The sequence below is a fragment of the Polypterus senegalus genome, chromosome 6 (assembly GCF_016835505.1).
Source record: "Polypterus senegalus isolate Bchr_013 chromosome 6, ASM1683550v1, whole genome shotgun sequence".
NCBI lineage: Eukaryota > Metazoa > Chordata > Cladistia > Polypteriformes > Polypteridae > Polypterus > Polypterus senegalus.
Genome location: NC_053159.1, coordinates 192,285,952 through 192,306,659, shown reverse-complemented (window position 1 = coordinate 192,306,659; position 20,708 = coordinate 192,285,952). Strand labels below are relative to the sequence as shown.

Sequence of the window (20,708 nt, the reverse complement as noted above, 5' to 3'; positions counted from 1 at the left end):
TTCCACATTTTAATTCTCTAAAAATGGGGGTGCACATTATACATGAGACATAATTTAAAAGCAATAATTTCTCACACAAACCAACATAAAATGTCAGTAGCTACATGTAGTTAGCCTCCTCCGGCTGCTGCGGCAGCTGCTGGACTGCTTTCTGAAAAGTGTACAAAGCGATGGCTTCACACATAAATCAACATAAAATGTCTGTTGTTGGTTCTGAAGCCACTCTTGCTGCTTGTTTGCCATATCTGGCTGCACGGGAGGCAGTGTCAGCAGATGGGCAGCGACGACAGAGCTTGCAGTTTGACACAATCTGGTTTGGTCCTCTTGTCATTGTAAGTGGCGGTCCTCCTAGTCGATCATCGCCGTAATGATCAGCTGATGCCGGTACCTCACTTTTGTTTTTGATCTCAATCTCCAGATCAGCAAAATCGGAGTCCGACATGTCAAAGACCAATTCAAAATGATAAAATATACGCAAAACGTCGTCCAGTGAGTATTTTGCTTTGCACATCCTCTTCACTCTCAGATGTCAGATGCCATTTTTGCCATTGTTTGCTCTTCACTGCGCACACACATGCAGGGATTAGACATCACAAGTCAATGAGTCTAACATTCCTCCAAACAAAGAGAGTCTACCTTTATACTTAACAGCAGATTTTTTCAACAGACAATTGTCGCCCTCACCCCTCATGTCAACAAAAATTGACATCCACCCTAAAGTCTTAAAAAAGTTAAGGGTGCACATTATATGTGTTTCTTTTTTTACCTGAACATTTTGGGCTAAATCAGCATTCACATTATACACAAGTGTACATCCATCCATCCATTATCCAACCAGCTATAGCCTAACTACAGGGTCACGGGGGGTCTACTGGAGCCAATCCCAGCCGGTAAGGGCGCCAGCCCACCGCAGGGCACACACACACACACCAAGCACACACTAAGGATAATTTAGAATCACCAATGCACCTAACCTGCATGTCTTTGGACTGTGAGAGGAAACCCACTCAGGTACAGGGAGAACATGCAAACTCCACATAGGGAGGACAAAGAAAGAGAACTCGGGTCTCCTAACTGCGAGGCAGCAGCGGTGCTCACTGAGCCACCGTGCTGCCAAGTGTACATTATATGTGATATTTTACAGTCTGTGCGGAATCGGATCTCCCTACACCACCTTCCAGATGGAAGCAGATCAAATGGAATTTCTAGGCTGTGTTTGTCTCTGCTGATGCTGCGAGCCTGCTTCTTCAGTCGGCTAACAAAGACGCAGTCCAGATGCCAGAGACCCGTCTCAGTGACTTGCTGAGCCACCTTCACCACACAGTGCAAATCCTTCTGCTCGGTGGCCGTGCAGCTTGCCTACCCCACAGTCACGGAGTGAGAGAAGAAGCTCTCAGTAGTGTCGTGGTAGAAGATCAATGGGAGTTGTTGAGGGATTTATAAGGGGTCATGTCCGCTGTTTTGTTATGCAACCTCTAAGGAACTTGATGCTCTGCACACAGTCTAGTACTTCTCCATAAATGTGGAGAGGGAGGTGGTCTGTCGTCTTTGTTGTTCTGAAGTCTACGGTGATCTCCTTTGCTTTGGTGGTGTTTAGATTCAGGTAGTTGTCCTTACACGACTCAGCCAAATGTTCCACCTCATTCCTGTAGTCCACTTCCTCCCCATCTGAAGTTAGTCAAACAATATTGGTGTCTTCAGCAAATGTAATTATTGTACTGGATAAGTGAGTGTGGGTGCAGTCTTGGGTAATGAGGGACGAACTTTATCTAGAATGATCCATCCATTAAAGCAACAGAAATTTGAAGTCTGGCACAACGTTTTTGTTTTGTATTCCAACTTTTCTTCATGTATGAGGCAGCTTGGCAAAGAATGAGAATGATGTGGCATGAAAGACAGGCTTGGTATGGAAACAGACAGAGGCGCTTTGGGGTGTAGTAGGTGGAAGGTAGAGAATGATTGAGTGAAGAGGAAGGAGTTGGAGGGGATGAGGCCCAGATGGAGACAAAGAAATGCTGAGATGGAGGAGGTGACGATTGACATGAGAGGAATGGGTCTCATCTCAAAGGATGCTAGAACCAGCGAAACTGCAGGATTTTTCCTGGGCTCTTCACATATGAAATTGACCTGACAGTTTACGAGCACTTTCCTAGGATAGCCTGTATTGACAGAGAGGGCACTTGATAAATAAAACAGAGAGGTCACAATTTAAATTATGAGGAAACAAGCTAGCTGTCATGCTGCCTGGATGTGGCATTAAGGAAATTAGTCCTAAATATGTGAAGGGAAGTGAGGCTGTCTTTTGAGTTTGGCTTTCAATATTGAGTTACTGGGTACAAAAATATTGACTTTTATAACAAAGTGGATTACAATGGTGTTAGGTGTGCTAAGACTTCTAGGGGACATCATGACTGTCTCTTTTCTGTAGTTAAATCAGCTGCAGCATGAACTGTCTAAGAAGGATGAACTTCTCCGCATGGTTGCTAGCACCTCTGAAGACAGCGAGTCAGATTCTAGCTGCTCCACTCCACTGCGCCACAATGAGTCTTTTAGCTGGACACAGGGGCTCAGCCAGCTTGAAGCAATGCAAAACAAACTGCGGGACATGGAGGAGGAGAACCTGGCCCTACGCTCAGAGGTACGAAATGTGTGAACTTACCAGGACTTCACAGTTCAAGTCAAATTTTATTTGTCACATGCTAATGAATGAATATACCGTAGATACTCGCCTATTGGTCGAGTGTATTGTTTAAGCCGAAAATTATGAAATTTGTTATGACCCGCGTATAAGTCGAGGGTAAAGCTTGACAGCCTATCAAATTCTTTGAATTTCATAATTATACCCAATGTACCTGGGCCCAGACTTTCAACATTTTAATCTTTGAAGAATTTTAGTAAGCCAAAATTAAAACTCCAAAAACATTTTTATTCATTTACTTACAGTTAGAATATTTCAATTAAATTCGTATTCAAATCCCTCGCATATAATAAAGTGGCCCTAAGTGTCTTCTTCAAGTCTGACTCTTGTTGGGATCAGAGCTTAAAATACTGAATGTGGGATGTGGGTGGAGTTGTCGGGGTTTTGGGGGAGGAGTTTTGGGATTGAGTGTTTGTTGACGGCGTGTTGGGGCTCTTGTGTTTTTGGTCTCTGTTAAGCTAAAACAGGCACCTTAAAAAGAAGGAGATAATAGTCAACCATTGAGCAGTCAAGCCTTGTGTGTCACTCCCTGCTGTAAATTAGGAGAAGGGAACTCAGGGACAGTGTTTTACCCCAGAGCACGTTGCTCTGGCCCTGGAGCTTCACACCACTGGACACGAAGAAGGAGAAGCTCCCCTGCGTAACCCCGACCGCGGTCCAGAGACAGGCAGGAAACGTAACACTCTTCGTCATCAGAATGTCCGAATAAAACGTGAAAGGTTTCTTCCATGACGTCGTCAGCATAAACATCATCCTCTTCACTGTCGCCGATTGTTGAATCATCTGCTGCTGATTCTTTGTCTTCATAGATGGCATCATCTTCTGATCTATCCATAGCATTACTGATGCCGCATTTCAAGAACGACTTTTTGATCATTTCTGGTGGAATTGAGTCCCAAGCTTCCTTTACCCATTTAGCTACTAAATCAATGTCTGGTTTCTTCAAATTCCCTCCTTTTGTTAATTTTACTTATCCAGAACACATCCACTGCTGCCACATGCTGCGTACTCTGTCCTTGAATGGCTTGTTCAAACAAACATCTAATGGCTGGAGCATCGATGTCAATCCGCCGGAAAGAACAGCTAACGTAGTAGTCATTTTCCTGGCTTCATCCTTCACATCCTCTGATGTATGAGCGTGGAACATGTCCCATACCAAAAGTGACGGGCGTTTACTTTGCCCTGCTCCTGATCGCCTAGCCCACACATCTTGAAGCCGCAATTTCGTTCCAGCCTCATCCATCCAGCCTTTGGGGTGTACACGAACAGTAATGCCTGCAGGAAATTTTATGTTCTTTGGGAATGACTTCCTCTTGAATATTATCGTTGGGTGTAGCTTTGTACCATCTGCCAAGCAAGAGAGGACAACGGTGAAATGGGTTTTTTCCATGGCCCGTTGACTTAATAAGAAAGGCGAAAGTCTAAAACGCAATGCTTTCTTAGACTTTGGCATTGCTGGTAGAGAAGACTTATTTTTTCTCCAATCTCTTACAAGTTTTTCGCTAACACAAAACTCTCTACCAGCCACACAATTATTGGTTTCCTCAGCACGCTGAATAACTTTCAGTTTCAACGATGCGGGATACGATGCTCTTGTCTTCTTTTCAGAATTCATGATCGTACCGGTAAGAAGTTTAACTTAATATATTGATCTATTTTACTAATAAACTGCAATTAAATATACGTGGGCTAATAATGCAGAGCATGTGGGGTCATCAAGCTTCTTCCAGAAACATCCATCCATCCATTTTCCAACCCGCTGAATCCGAACACAGGGTCACGGGGGGTCTGCTGGAGCCAATCCCAGCCAACACAGGGCACAAGGCAGGAACCAATCCTGGGCAGGGCGCCAACCCACTGCAGGACACACACCCACACACCAAGCACACACGAGGGCCAATTTAGAATCACCAATCCACCTAACCTGCATGTCTTTGGACTGTGGGAGGATGTTGTTGATTATTTTTCGGACAATAATGCGCACTTAAAATCCTTTAATATTATCAAAAAAAGACAGTTTGCCTTGTAATCCGGTGCGCCTTATGTATTAATTCTGGTTGTGCTTACTGACCTCGAACCGATTTTATGTGGTACACGGTGCTCAAAAATCTGTCAAAATGTTTTAGAATGACTTTGGTAAGCTACGAAGCTGCACCGCTTGATGGATTGTTGGAGCATTACGGCTACCGTAGTCAGGAAGTTTACATCAGGAGACCGGATGGCTTTTTCCACAGATCCCTGTCTCTATTGATCTGCGACTCCATGCGCGCCTATCTCACCGATACTGTCAAAATCCAAGTGAAGCAAACTAATTCGGAGCTTGCCATCATTCCGGGTGGATTAACCAAAGAACTGTTAAATATCGGTGTCAACAGGTCGTTCAAAGTTAAATTGCGAGATGCGTGGGAGCATTGGATGATGGAAGGCGAACACACATTCACCAAGACAGGAAGGCAATGCCAGGCGAGTTACGCCACTATCTGCCAATGGATCGTGGATGCCTGGGCTAAGGTATCAGTCTCAAGTATCTTTGAGCTTTCATCACTAAACAGCTAAGTAACAGCAATGAGACTGACTCGGATAATGACGAGAGAGATCCGGGCAAGCTTGATGCTGAAATCGCCCAGCTGTTTACCTCAGACACTGAGGATGAAGAATTTGATAGATTTGTGGAAGAGGATTGAACTGAAAAAGTGAGTGTATTGTTTTGTATTTTATGTTACAACTGAGCAATGTTGAGAGTTATTGTGAATGAGTTGAATAAAGTTTGACTTGTCTATTTTGTTTCGCTGAATGCGCTTTATAATCCGATGCGCCTTATGTATGAAAGTAGACCCATTCATTGATATTGCGCTTTAAAATCCGGTGCACCTTATGGTCCGAAATACTGTATGTTTCTGGTTACCGCCATCTACTGGCAGCTAATGGTATGTTTGTTATCCAAAACCTGCAAAAGCTAATGCTCAAATTCAAGTGCGGTATTTCACAGTTTAAAGAATTATTTAATGAAATTAGTGTTTCCCCGTGGATAAGTCGACTTTGTGTTTTTGAATGAATTTTAAGGCATACATTTTTCAACTTATACATGAGTATCTACGCCATGCGTTTGGCACCTTCACTCACATGTAATGAGTTTGACATATGGAGGCACAATGGTGAACACTAAACGTATTCCAGCTTGTAATTCATTCTTCTGGTTAACAGGCCTGCCACCTGAAGACGGAGACTATTACTTATGAGGAAAAAGAACAGCAGCTGGTCAACGACTGTGTCAAAGAACTCAGTGAGTAAACAGAGGGCCTTAGACGCTGGGAAAAAAACAAACAGATATGTGACTGGAGCTATGTAATATTTTTTTGTTATCACGTTAAACAAATATTTTGTTGTTACTATAGGCTATTAATTTTTCTCTGTCTTCTTTAGGGGAATCTAACAGTCAGATAATTGCTCTAACAGATGAACTGTCACACAAAAATGAAGAACTAGTGAAACACCAGGAGGAGATTGCTAATCTGTTGTCTCAAATCGTTGACCTGCAGCAACGAGTGAAGGAGGTATGCCTTCTAGGTCCTTTCCTGTCACAGTGCAAGCAGGTCTTCACTTAGGTCCTTTAAATGTTATTTGCCTGTAAGCTTGCATTGCATACTCCTTTATCACAGACTCAGTTAATACTGAATACTAAATACTAATTTAATATTGTTTCTTTGTATCAGTATACTGCTGCTGGATTATGTGAATTTCCCCTTGGGATTAATAAAGTATCCATCCATCCATCCATCCATCCAGCTGTGTGAAAGCAGCTACACAAAAAAACAGCAGAGCGCCACACTCTGAATGTATTCCTGGCATCACCATTATACCCTCTGATCTCCCATTTCAATTGAAATGCCTCAAATTTCCAGTAAGGCTCTGCTTCGCGATGACAATTAATAAGTCTCAGGGACAGACCCTACAAAAGGTTGCCATTGATTTGAGGCAACATTGCTTTCCTCCTGGACAAAACTATATATTGCATTCTCTAAAGTAATACATATATAAACTGCTCAAAAAAATTAAATGAACACTTTGAAAACACATCAGATCTCAATGGGAAAAAGAAATCCTCCTGGATATCTATACTGATATAGACTGGGTAATGTGTTAGGAACGAAAGGATGCCACATCGTTTGATGGAAATGAAAGTGATCAACCTACAGAGCCCTGAATTCAAAGACGCCCCAAAAATCAGAGTGAAAAAATGATGTGGCAGGCTAGTCCATTTTGCCAAAATTGAATGGCAGCAACTCCAAATTGTACGCAGCACTTTGTATGGCCCCTGTGTTCTTGTATACATGCCTGACAACATCGGTGCATGCTTCTAATGAGACGACAGATGGTGTTGTGGGGGATCTCCTCCCAGATCTGGACCAGGGCATCACTGAGCTCCTGGACAGTCTGAGGTGCAACCTGGTGGCATTGGATGGACCAAAACATAATGTCCCAGAGGTGTTCTATTGGATTTAGGTCAGGAAAGTGTGGTGGCCAGTCAATGGTATCAATTCCTTCATCCTCCAGGAACTGCCTGCATACTCTCACCACATGAGGCCAGGAATTGTCGTGCACCAGGAGCCACTGTACCAGCATAGGGTCTGACAATGGGTCCAAGGATTTCATCCTGATACCTAATGGCAGCCAAGGTGCCTTTGTCAAGCCTGTAGCGGTCTGTGTGACCCTCCATGGATATGCCTCCCCAGACAATCATTAACCCACCACCAAACTGCTCATGCTGAATGATGTTACAGGCAGCATAATGTTCTCCATGGCTTCTCCAGACCCTTTCACTTCTGTCATGTGCTCAGGGTGAACCTGCTCTCATCTGTAAAAGCACAGGGCACCAGTGGTGCATCTGCCAATTCTGGTATTCTATGGCGAATGCCAATCGAGCTGCATGCTGCTGGGCAGTGAGCTCAGGGCCCATTAGAGGACATGGGGCCCTTGGGTCACCCTCATGAAGTCTTTCTGGTTGTTTGGTCAGAGACATTCACACCAGTGGCCTGCTGGAGGTCATTTTGTAGGGCTCTGGCAGTGCTCATCCTGTTCCTCCTTGCCCAAAGGAGCAGATACTGGTCCTGCTGATGGGTTATGGACCTTCTATGGCCCTCTCCAGCTCTCCTAGAGTAACTGCTTGTCTCCTAGAATCTCCTCCATGCCCTTGAGACTGTGCAGGCAGACACAGCAAACCTTCTGGCAATGACACGTATTGATGTGCCATCCTGGAGAAGTTGGACTACCTGTGCAACCTCTGTAGGGTCCAGGTATCGCCTCATGCTACCAGTAGTGACACTGACTGTAGCCAAATGCAAAACTAGTGAAGAAACAGTCAGAAAAGATGAGGAGGGAAAAATGTCAGTGGCCTCCACCTGTTAAACCATTCCTGTTTTGGGGGTCATCTCATTGTTGCCCCTCTAGTGCATCTGTTGTTAATTTCATTAACACCACAGCAGCTGAAACTGATTAACAACCCCCTCTGCTACTTAACTGACCAGATTAATATCCCATAAGTTTCATTGACTTTATGCTATACTCTGATTTAAAAAGTGTTCCTTTAATTCTTTTCTATATATATAGTGACAGATTTAGGGTTTTCTCGCACCCTTGTACCCTCAGACCACATGTCAGACACCAGGTAAAAGTCCAAAAGATGAATATTTATTATACTAATAAGTGCACAAAGCACGCTCCTCTCCACAATTCTCAAATGAACAATACAATAATCCAATACCCAATCCTCCACTCCCAGATGCTTAGCCACCCTGCCTCCCAACTCAGCTCGCCGTCTGGGAGCTCCCCAGTCTTTTTATATCTCCTGACCCGGAAGTGTTCCTAATCCCCAGTCCATTTGGCTCTCAATCACTTCCGGGTCAGGTAAAAGTTCTTTTCTTCACCCTGGAAGCACGTCATTCCTCTTGTCCACATGTGCTTCCAGGGCGTGGGGAAAATATCTATTACTCCTCCCTGCAGCGTCCGCTAGTGGCCCCCATGGCATCCAGCAGGGCTGTGCATAAAAACTCCATTGTCCATGATGCCCTGCTGGTCTTCTGGGGACCTCCATGCTGCAAGGAGGGCTCCACCTGGCGGCTTGGGGGTATTGGCCGGGATAAACGGCTGGCCATTTTCCACAGTATATATCTTACTGCATCTACAAACAGCTTGTCTTCCTCTTTATTTGAGACATCACACACTGCATGCATGAGTTTTTTTTTTTTTTTACATTGTGTTCCTTTAGCTGGACATTGACTTCTTCCACCGTGTGCTTTGTTTCCGCAGTAGCTGCACATGAATATGCTTGTATGTGTCACACGCTTCATATTGTTTTGCTGCCTTCTCAATTGTGTAACGCTTTTTTGTTCTGCGCTCTTTGGAGCTCTTTCCACGGCTTTATTTAATGTTAGCTAAGACCCCGGTACTTAAAAGTTTCTCTCGCAGTTTCGCTGAGTTTGTGCCAAACGCCACCCTGACCATTTAATCTTCCTTTCCATGAGCACAGTCCTTTGCGGCAGAGTGTTTCTATTGGATTGCCGCTGACAGACGGCCTTATATGGGCAGGCACTCAATTACGTGGGAGGCGTGATGATGCGAGACGCAAGACGTAACTCCGCCTCACACGGCGACCGAGCTGCCCGCTATGGCCGTATACAGTATATGAAAGTAGGTTGCAGTTATGACCATTACGCGTAGAATTTTGAAATGAAACCTGCCTAACTTTTGTAAGTAAGCTGTAAGGAATGAGCTGCCAAATTTCAGCCTTCTACCTACACGGGAAGTTGGAGAATTAGTGATGAGTGAGTGAGTGAGTGAGGGCTTTGCCTTTTATTAGTATAGATATATATGTGTGTATGTGTGTATATATATGTATATTTATGTGTGTATATGTATATATGTATGTGTGTGTGTGTGTGTGTATGTGTATATATATATGTTGATATGTGGATGTGTATATGTAATAATGTGTATATGTAGATATGTATATATATCTTTATGTGTGTGTGTATATACTGTATATATATATATATATGACAGCAACACTCATAACAGTGACAAAACAATTACATTGACAATCATGTTACGTTATTTTTAAAATGTTTCCTTTTCTTTTTCATAACTTCTTTAACACACTACTTCTCCGCTGCGAAGCGCGGGTATTTTGCAATCCATATATATATATCTATCTATCTGTTATAAAAAAAGAAACTTGCAACGAGAGGAAACTTTTTCACAGGGATGAGACATTAACTTTTGAAGAGAGATCTTTTGAGGAGTGACAGACAGCCAGAGACACTTTCACTTCCCGCGAGACAGACAAGTCACGTCATACTTACAGCCTTCAGACGCAAGTCCCGTGATACACAGAGCAGGTTAGAGATAATGGAAGTAGGAAAATTTGAAAGTCTCCAACAATGAGAGTAAAGATCGCATTAGCACATACAATCTGAAAATATTACTTGAGGAAATAACGGAACAGCAAAAAGAGATCGAATATTCAGGCGCTGTACAGGCTTTTAAACGTTCGCAGCTCCGCGCCAAATGCAGATCACGCGGCACGGCAGCAGCAGCAAGCCAACAGCTTCTCGAGCAAAGAGGAGGTGAAAAAAACACCTGTTTCTTGTTTCCCAACGTATCACCGTTTAAGAGGGGTTTCGGAGGAGCAGCCGCATCTCCTTGGGGTGTACTCAGCCCCCCTTTTCACATTGGCGCCTACCACTGGGGAAGGGTAGGCGAGCGAATTGCGCATAAGGGCAGCAGCAGCAACACGGCAGCAGCTGCTCGAGCAAAGAGGAGTTAAAAAAAATGTTTTTGTTTCCAATTGTATCACCGTTTAAGAGGGGTTTCGGAGAGGTGGCTACTGACAGGAGGGAAAGAGGTTGGCGAGCAAAGCAAGCGGGAGGCAAAGCCCCTTAGTGTGTGTGTGTATGTATATATATATTTATTATTATTTATTTATTTTTATGTGTTTCATATCCCGTGTAGGTTGTAGTTATAGCTGAGAAAAATTTTTAGTCTCATGTTTTCTTGGAGACCAGAGATAATAAACATTCTAACAGCATCGGTATCTATGGTGACCATCTATGGACCACAGCAAATGTTACCAAAACGTTATGTTACTCATTTCCCATGATCCATCTGTTAAGTCATCTGAGATACTAGTAATGATGTGCCTAGCGCCACAACTTGCATGCCAACCGCTGTGACAGGTTTTCCAGATTGTTCCTTGATCCCAGCAGCATGTCACTTCTCTGGCGCTGTTTTTTTAATGGCAGTATTTATGTAAATGTTGGCTTTTGTCTTTTCTTTCAAGCTGGCTATTGAAAAGGAGGAACTGAGAATTCACCTGCAGGCCTCCAAAGAAGCACAGCGGCAGCTCACAGCAGAGGTAAGCAGAGGTGCGGGTCTGAGACTTCCCTGTGACTGGAGGGAGTACCGGGGTCTTCCTGCTGGTTCTCTTTTGTAAATTGCATTACAATGAAAATATTACAGGTCAGTCAGGCATATGCAGCTGTATCTTACTCTATTCAAACCCAGCATCCTTCTCCTCCAAGTCCAGAAAGTCTAAAACATTATTAGATTTAATATGAAATAAGTACTCAATAATATTGCGCCATCCTAAATGTTTGAAGAGCATTAGCATGCTTAAATATTTAAGGACAACAATAATTACCGTAATGTCTGCTAAATTCTAAAGAAATTATAGACAATTAATCAGAAAGTAAACTTGAATTTTTATCCAGTTGTATAATAAAACGGATATCCTTTTCCCATTGTTTGATGTTCGGTGAATTAAGATTTCATTTGAGTAAAATAAGGTGACTGTCATCATTCTGATAATTCACCATAAGATATTATTCATTTAGTCACCTTGGCGTTAACCCTGAGTGTTTCTCTCAATTGGAATTCCATGTAAGAATAGTTAATCCCACGTTTTTCTCAGGTTGACCTGTTTTGATGAGATACAGAGCATTAAGCCTTAATAACCCTCGCGACAGTATTCTGCTCTCATCTTGTGAGTAAAATAACATCTTACTGCCAAAAAATCAGGAATGTTTCAATGCGTTCCGCCACGCTATGGTAACTCATCAATATTCATGAGTGAGGTGGAGACATCAACATTGCATGTAAATGAAAAGATGTAAAGTCAGTTTTGGAACAAACTAGAATGGAACCATTGGTTGAATCAAGAGATGGTATTGACAGTGTGAATTGGTCATCAGATGTTGACACGGACAGTGAAACTGATGTATACGGCAGTGCATGATCGAACTGCCATGATATGTCTGATGAAGTCAGTCATGTGAAGGTTCATAGCAGTGCAAGCAGGTGCATAGAAAAACGGTGAAATGGTCACAATCGAGAGGAAGAAAGGCGTTAGCCCCATAAGCACTGTTCACAATGCAGGAACTGTCAATGTTCGTGTCATGGGGATGTGTGGAAGTCACTAGCATGGTGCTGTATTAGCCCACATTAGCACAATGGGTGGTGTCATTTGAGCGGGTCAGCCACTGATATTCTGCCCTCTCACACAGAACAGAAGAAATACTCTTAAGAAAAGTGAGTAAAGAAATATGCTTGTATTGTTCTAATTACAATGCTGGGCTGTGTATTCAGTGGCTGCTTCAAAATACATCACGAGAAGGCCGTGTATTAATCTGCATCAGCACAGTGTTGGACACTCGACAGATGTTTCCTACTGTATTTATGTTGATGTTTTGGTATTTACAGTACATGTTTCTGTTACATGTAATAATTTTTAATTGAGTTGCTCTTGAAGGCTCAGACCCCTTAATTGTTTAATTTTCCTTAAGTAGCAGCCAAACAACAATGAGATGCAAAATGAGGATGTGTTCCAGGTGCTCCTTGACGATCTTCCGGCAGCACTTTCTGTTGTGGCGGAAGTGCCACATGAGCACCTGGAAACACTCCGGGTGTCCCTGGAATTCCTTCTGTCTGACGTCCGGGGCTTCACAGTCCTGCGGGAGCCCCCCAATAGGGTCGAGCTTCTATGCTCCATTCCCGTGGCCCCCATGCAAACCAGGGTAGCTGCCCTCTTGTGCCGCAGGGGAGGTATAGTCCCTCTCCAGATCCTTCCAGGCGTCCCGGCATGGCCTCCATCCGTCTGCCACAGTGCTTTGGTGAAGGTATCTGAAGCCGTTTGGAAACTGGTGAACACCTGCAGATATATTACTAATTTTAAGTCAGAGCATCCTTTCTGATTTTCTTTGCAGCTCAATGACCTGCAAGAACGGAATGTTGAGTGCCTGGGAATGCTCCATGAATCCCAGGAAGAGGTCAGAGAGCTTCGGAGCAAGCCAGTAGCAACCAGCAGCCTGCGGCGCCACCCGTCCTATGGCCTCTTCCCCATGGTAAACTAACTCAGTGGAGTGGTTACTTGAGATATTCATTAGTCTTTGTGACTCAAACATTCTGACCTTGACGATGCTGAACTTTTTTACTGCAGGATTCACTCGCAGCTGAGATCGAAGGGACAATGCGTCGAGAACTTAGCCTAGATGAAGAACTGGCCATCAAGGACCAAAGGTGAGACTGAGAGAGTGCTTACTCACCTATCCTCATCAGTTTAGAAAACCACATGTGACTATCCGAGCAGGCTTTTAAATTCTGTTTCTCTTCTCCCTGTCAGGCATAAACAGAAGCGGGTATTTGATACAGTGAAGAGCGTCAATGAATCGGCACGATTGCACCCTATGCCGACGCTTCCTCCACTACCAATTCCTGGGTCAAACCAAACAAATGTCATCATGACAGCTCAGCCATTCAAATCAGAGGTTCACAAAGAGCAGCAACTAGGAGAAAAGAATGGTTGCTCAGATAACCATAGGTAAGACCTTTTCATCCACTTCATTAGACCTGATGGCACCATCTGCTATATCTTCTATGGAATACACCCCTAATTGGTACATTTCTGTTTTTAGTGATGACCAAGAGCACGATGTGTCTGACACACCTAGAGATAGCGACTTGGCGACTGCACTGCACCGGCTCTCTTTGCGCAGGGATAACTACCTGAGTGAACGACAGTTCTTTGAGGATGAACGGCAACGTAAGCTTAAGGCCTTGGCAGAAGGGGGTGATGAAAGCAGTGGTTGCAGCACACCCAATGGCAGTGTTTTTTCTGCAATAACAACCCACACAGACAGCACAGAACTCACTGTGGCCTCCAACTGCTTCCGGACATTCCTGCCTGAGAAACTACAAATTGTCAAGCCAATAGAAGGTAAATAATCAAAGGCCATTTGAATTAAATGTAATTCTGCCCTTTCTCTGTTGCCCTCCCTTTATTCCAGCTACAGATGTTCATTCACTGCTAGCAATGACTTTGCTTCTGAGTGTAGAAAACTAACTCGCCATCTTACCTCTCATTAAGGTTCTCAGACCCTTCACCAGTGGCAGCAGCTGGCTCAACCACACTTGGCCACCATTCTGGATTCCCGGCCGGGTGTGGTCACCAAAGGATTTAAGCCACTAAAGCTAGATGTAGAATACTGCTTCTCTGATTTGGAGGAAGATGAAGAGGTTCCCCCAGAGACAGAGAAGGAGGATGAGGAGGAAGAAGATGAAGAAGGAGGCATCACCTTCAATGTCCACTGCAGCTCAACTCCAGAAGAAAAGAGCCGAGCACGCACAGAGGAGCGCCGTCCTGCAAGCATCTTCCTGCCCACCACTCAAGTCGTTGGCTCATCTCCGTCCACTTCAGGTTCGCTCACTGCCTCTAGACAATGAAAACTGGGGGCTGCTTAAACTCTTCAGGCTACCGGCTTTTAACAAAGAATGCTGACTACTATGGCTTCCACTGCCTAGCATTATTACTAGCTTGGTGTGTCTGTGTGTGTTCACTTTAATAAAAGGCAATTGTTCTCTTCACAGCACTTAATCCTGGAAAGTGTCAGAGCTCAACATTCTCCACCTACACATTCACCACCTGCCGTATCCTCCATCCCTCGGCCATCACTCAGGTCACCCCCAGGTAAGCACTGCCTCATAACTGCGCTGCTCATTCTGTTTGGACGACTGCCTGGATTGTCTTGAGTGTTTATGAGGAGTGCAAGTGAGTAGCTCTTTACTGCTTACAGCAAGTCTTTGATTCTACAAGAAATAGTTATTCCTGCTCCATGATGGTTGGTGAGACGTTTGGCGGTTGTTTCTAAGGACTCCCCGTATAAAGACTTCACAGCAGGGAAAAGATAAAGGATGCTTAGTATATTTGGATATTTGTGACCCTCAGTACTGGTCTGGGCCTTCTGGGATATGACTGTCATGGCTCCTCTTGAGTCTCTGCTTCTTCTAGAGTTGTTCACTGCCACTCATTAGGAGTCAATATAAAAGCAGGCCCATCTTTATACCGATGCTTTGCTGAACTATAGCATCCAGCACACAAACAGAATAAATCAGTCACAGATATTAAACAAATGGCCTTTATTTTATATTTTACGCATGAGACAAAACATCTAACCATCTGAGAGGCGTTGCAAAAATCTTTAGCCTTTCATGAAGGAAGTAGTAATTAAGGGAAAAACAATTTCCACAATGAAAGCTCATTTATTGGAGACTTCAGCGCAGCGTCAATGCACTTTTTCATGCTCTCTGTCCAAATGTCAAAGCCAAGTCGCAAAAACACCTCAAGTTAAGCTCTCCAGTTGGTCATTCACTGCATCAATCAACTCATCATGCATCTCATAAACTTTTCTACGCAAAGGTTCTTTACTTTTTCGGAACCACCAGAAATCACAAGGCTCTAAATTGGGTGAATGTGTGGGTGGGGGGGTTCATGGTAGGTTTCTGCAAAGTTTCAGTGGTTAGTTTTGCCGTGTGCGCCGGCTCATTGCCATGGTGGAAAACCAACCTGTTCAGGATCAGGCAGGGGTGACCACCACTCCTCTCATTCATTCCCCGCTTTACCACTCGCCACGACTTACTGTGGCTAAGAAAGAATAAACTTGATCTCCAATCGATGTGAACACGCTGGCAGCTCACTAAGTACTGAAGGACTCGTACAATTCATATTCAGGCGATTCAGGCTTCACGTTACAATATCCCTGCAGTTTGATATTTTATAAAAGAAAAGTACTGTTGTTTAGTGCAGCTTATTATTAGACACTCATAAATCACACCACTGCAATATAAATTCACATCGCTGTGCAAATGCACAAATTTGAACATACTTTTTTTTCTTTTTTATTAAAATGATCTTAAATGTTAACATAAAATATTTTCACTGCAATAGCATACATCTTGTTGCATGTTGATTAGCCCATCCACATAAGACTTTCACTGTACATAGGGACAAAAATGACCCCACAAACCTAATAGTGTATTATAAATCATCCAAATTTAAATGTATCCTTTTTGTTTTCTGAGCAAACGTCAAACATTTCTCCAGCAACGGTTAACTTTTTATTTCCTGCTTGAATTCCTCACTGATGTATAAGCCATGGGTCCTGACTGGATCCATGAAGAATTTTAAGAAAAATGAGAATGTCAACCCTCTGCATGTATCTGAGACCTCACTGCTGTGCCAGTGCCCCCCACTCACTGGGTACAGACGTAGCAGGGACAGGCCTCTGATTTCACCAGAAACGTAAACATTGGGAATTTGGTTGCTTTCTCTCTGCACCATGTGTGGTGGTCCATGTTGGCTCCATGGAAGCAAACAATTTGCACAACAAAAATTGAAACCAACAATTTGCACGGGTGTCTGTTGATTACTCCGCTTTAAGACAGATGGAGGCTTTTAAAGTAATCAACAGAAGTTGGGACACCTTTGCAAACTGTTTGCTTCAACTTGCAAGACTCAATTTACTTTAATTGTTGAAGAGCAGGGCGGCATGGTGGCGCAGTGGGTAGTGCTGCTGCCTCGCAGTTAGGAAACCCGGGTTCGCTTCCCGGGTCCTCCCTGCGTAGAGTCTGCATGTTCTACCTTGCTAAGCTTTTAATTTAAACCTTATTTATTGCATTTCAACTGAAGGAAACACTAAGGTGTTCTAAAACTTTTAACCAGTAGTGCACTTATAAAGCCTTGGCATACACACCAGCTTTGTCAAGTAACATGTTTTTGGCTGTCAGAAAAAGGGTTCGAGGTCACAATACTTTGTGAAATTGTGCTGGAAAGTCATCAAGCAGCCATCTAATTTGACCTACCCTGTAACTGCTAGTCATGTAATATCACATGCTCAGATGATGCAGTCGTCAGGCTTGAGGTCCCCACTGACTAGATGCCATGCAAAGAGATGTCAGCTTTACGTAGACTTTTCTTACTTAGGTGTTCGTTTCATCACCTTAGCTCGGTATAAAATTTGGGAACCTCTTTGGGACGGTGCTGTGTTTCTACTTAAGATGGCCGCCAACAAGTTCTTTTAAAAGATGCCTGCTTTTAATAAATATTGAGTGCGGTGTATAAGAGCAAAGTATTCAGTTCATCTGCGGTGGGCTGGCACCCTGCCCGGGGTTTGTATCCTGCCTTGCGCCCTGTGCTGGCTGGGATTGGCTCCAGCAGAACCCCGTGACCCTGTAGTTGGGATATAGCGGGTTGGATAATGGATGGATGGATGGATATTCAGTTCATGTATAAAATAACCACACATCTGTGCTTGATTTCATAAACTAAGGCTCCCTCTGGTTGGTTTTTGTGACTTAGCCGGATCAGTTTAAAGGTATCAAGTTAATTAGCTTTTTGAAAGCCTTGGGATTTACAGCGTGTGTGGGATGTTGACTGCTTAAAGTCCCTAATGCAGCCTAACCTTTCTTTATTTCTTCACCCAACAGCTCAATGCATGCTCCTGGATCTTCTGGAGACAGCACTCCCAGCTCGCTGAGGACTGGGCCCAGTACTCCAGTGACCGCCTGCCGCCTGAGTCTGGGAGAGTCCTTTACTCATCAGCGGAGCTCCTGTACTCTCAGCCGCACGTATGGCCTTGCACAACTTCTGCAAGACAGAGGCATCTCTGCCCAGGCGTACACCACCCCTGTGTCAAAACTGTTTGTAGTCGAAAGCCCTAAGAAGGCTCCCACAATGCCCTCTACACCCCCTAATTCCCCAACTCAGTCCTCTGTGGCGTCACCTGTACCTTTTGAACCCCGGTCAAGCACCGACAACTTCCTGGCTTCACGGCCAGCTGAGATCGTTCTGCAGGAGGTATACGGCCTAAAGCCCAATAGGGTGAGAGGCGATCTTTTCCAGCACAAGGTGAATCTTGTGGAGCGGCTGCGGCGCCTTGGGTTTGCCAAAGTATTGAAGGGAGCACCCGAGAGGGGTCTGCGGAGGCAGGAGTCTGCTCTCTTTGTAGCTCCTAGTTCTGGAAGCCTCCTTGATGGGCTGCGAAGGAATCAGAGCTTACCAGTCTTGATTGGAGGACTAGGGCCACAGGTCAGTGGGCCACCTGCTCTGGATGTCACTCAGAAGGAAAGCCCCTCTGGGGTCAAGTTGCCAGCAGCGCAGTGAGTGTGACTGAGTCTGCCCTGCCCTCAAAGTGGCCGAATGAGGATGTTAGCTGGGATACCGTCTGCTGTGGAAATGTGGAGAACTCCAGAAGCTGTGGGATTTCCTAGGAGTTGAGAGCTTTCCAAAATTCAGCTGGCTAGAAAACCATTGGCTGGTGCTTGTGCATCAGAGGCTGCCGAGTTATTTTACTGCGTACCTGAAGAGATTGTGCAAAGGAAAGTGAGAGAAGGACAGAGTATGTGTTGAGAAAAGGAGTTTAGGACATTGTTGGGAAGAAGAGGAAGAGTGTGTTTGGGAATGAGGAGAGGAGAACTTGGAGAGAAAAGAAAGATTCAGAAGTAGAAAAACTATGACATGGAATACTTGGCAGATGCAATAATGGTTTAGCTTTCCAAAGACCTGCTCTGTAGGGCTTGCTGGTGGTGACAGGGTCACAACGGTTTTCCTAGTGTAAAGTGGGTAGATACCTCCTGTGTTTTCCAAGAAGGCTGCTCCCCACATGTGGCTCGGCCCTAGGCATCCTGTTTTATCCTGAGCTGTTAGAACAATTCACGTTCAAGTGCACTAAGTCAAGCAAGAAACGTTTTATAGCATCCTGCAGAATAATCCTATGAAAACAGCAGCCTATGCGTTATTGTGTACTTTTCATCAGGGCTCCGCACCAAACTGATCCCACATCCCTTCGTTTGGCTTGATTTATCACAGGCTGGCCTTTTTTGTTGTAACGCTCTTCTAGTTCACATTCAGTTCCAAAGCGTTTTCATATGCCAACCTTGTTTCACCAAAGTGTTAGTTTCTGGTATACTGGAATTGGATTTTTACACCCCCTGCTGTCTGATCTTTTCATTTTTAATCCAGCACTTTCATCTTTTAGACTTCCCACCCTGACAAGTGAGTGATGCATCACAAGGGTCCCGTAGTATTCATCATTCATGCACCTAAGATCTTCTTACTCTGATTGGTTAAACACCACCTGTAGATAAATGTCCGTCATGCCAGCCCCTCCTAAAGTGGCGGCCAGCCTGGTGCTTTGTAAAGGCAGCTACAATTTGCCCTCTTTAACCTCTTCGGTGACCCCCTAGCAGGACCATGAAGGTCCATTTATCTTGGACTCCATGGCACATATTATTTTAAACTACTGCAGGGCGCCCAGAAAAAAAGGGAAAAAAGCACAAATGTTGTTCCATTTTTGCACAGTGGAACCTCAGGAAATCGAGTTAAGTGTCAATAAGGCCATGTCATCTTAGGGAGTGACATGGAGGTACATAGAAGGGACAGGACATTTTGCTCTTTCTTACGGCTTTGGCTTGCATGGCTCCCCAGTACTGATTTTTTTTTCCCCACTTTGGCTTAATTTTAGATTGAAACATCTTCATAATTGTGAAATATTTTGTATTGCAGCTTGCTTAGTATTAATTTATAACAGCCAGACTGGCACACGAAGGTCACTACTGCCTGGAATTTGTCACCTGAGAGAGATGGCAGCTGATTGGGTTGCAGGAGCAGGTGGGAGGTGGCAAGTGACCGATGGAGACGCGCGCGGTGTGAGCCCCGAGACGAGAAGGTCCAAAAGGTGAGACCTTCATAGAGTGGTTTGCACCTCTCATGCATGTCAGTGTATGTGAGGTCCAATTCATTGTGGATGACAAAGAATGGGTTTACCAAAAGGGAGCACCTGGAAATTTCCAGAAAGCCAGAGTTCTATTTTTCTTTTTTGCAGCTTAAACATCTGAAAAATGGCTCAACAATAAAAGATATGAAGGAATTATGATCCCCAGATTCTGTCCTTGTTATGTTTAAAGGATCTTGTTACTGCATGAAAACCGTAAACGTGAGGACGTCTTGTGTAGCTTTGTCCTCGGCCTTTTCTGATTTTCAGTTTTTACTAAGTGTTATGAAAATCCTTTGTACTTCTCCTTACGATTTTCTCCCTTGGCAAATAAACGAGGTACTTGAATTCAAGTGCTCTGGAGAACCGCGTCCCACTTGTCATTTTATTAAAGCCGAATCTTACCCATGATGCTCTGCGCTGATGGATCATACAGTTAATTAAAAAAATGGAACTAATAAGAGAAGTGAAGAACGGGGAAGATGAGCACCAGCCGGCCAGGAGACAGTTGTGTCCATAGCAGCCGGTCACCCTCATCTACTGCGGTGTGGAATGGGCGGTGGGCGCGAGTGACATTCGGAGCCCAAGGTACACATTTAAGTCAAGTTAGGCTGCTAGTCAATGGGCAGCTACTTACGAAGGAAATACTCGTACATTTTAAAATAAATGCCACCCCAGGATACCCGGACACTGCCTCTGTAGAGTCTGCAAGTTCTCGCTGTGTTTTGCCCGATGCAGTTGGCATAGGCTGTGTCACCCACAGATAAGTGGGCGCAGTAGATGGACAGATGGAGGCTTCTTCCCCTTTGTTATACTTTTTTTGTAGATACGGTAATCCCTAGCAAATCGCGGGGGTTAGTGGCACAGGACCACCCTTACAAATGTTAAAATCTGCAAATACATTTTGGATCTTC

At 44.2% G+C, this 20,708-nt stretch overlaps 1 protein-coding gene across 1 annotated transcript in view; it reads left to right on the top strand.

Annotated features, from left to right (window-relative positions):
- Window positions 1-20,160, top strand: part of trak2 (trafficking protein, kinesin binding 2) — a 63,458-nt gene extending 43,298 nt beyond the window's left edge. Inside the window, exons 6-16 of the mRNA XM_039757795.1 lie at window positions 2,429-2,638; window positions 5,903-5,981; window positions 6,122-6,252; window positions 11,034-11,108; window positions 12,955-13,092; window positions 13,188-13,267; window positions 13,371-13,568; window positions 13,663-13,964; window positions 14,115-14,444; window positions 14,615-14,714; window positions 17,510-20,160. Of these exons, the coding sequence (XP_039613729.1) occupies window positions 2,429-2,638; window positions 5,903-5,981; window positions 6,122-6,252; window positions 11,034-11,108; window positions 12,955-13,092; window positions 13,188-13,267; window positions 13,371-13,568; window positions 13,663-13,964; window positions 14,115-14,444; window positions 14,615-14,714; window positions 17,510-18,185 (2,319 nt within the window). The 3' untranslated portion in view covers window positions 18,186-20,160. The remainder of the gene's footprint in view (window positions 1-2,428; window positions 2,639-5,902; window positions 5,982-6,121; window positions 6,253-11,033; window positions 11,109-12,954; window positions 13,093-13,187; window positions 13,268-13,370; window positions 13,569-13,662; window positions 13,965-14,114; window positions 14,445-14,614; window positions 14,715-17,509) is intronic.
- The last annotated feature ends 548 nt before the right edge of the window (window positions 20,161-20,708 follow it).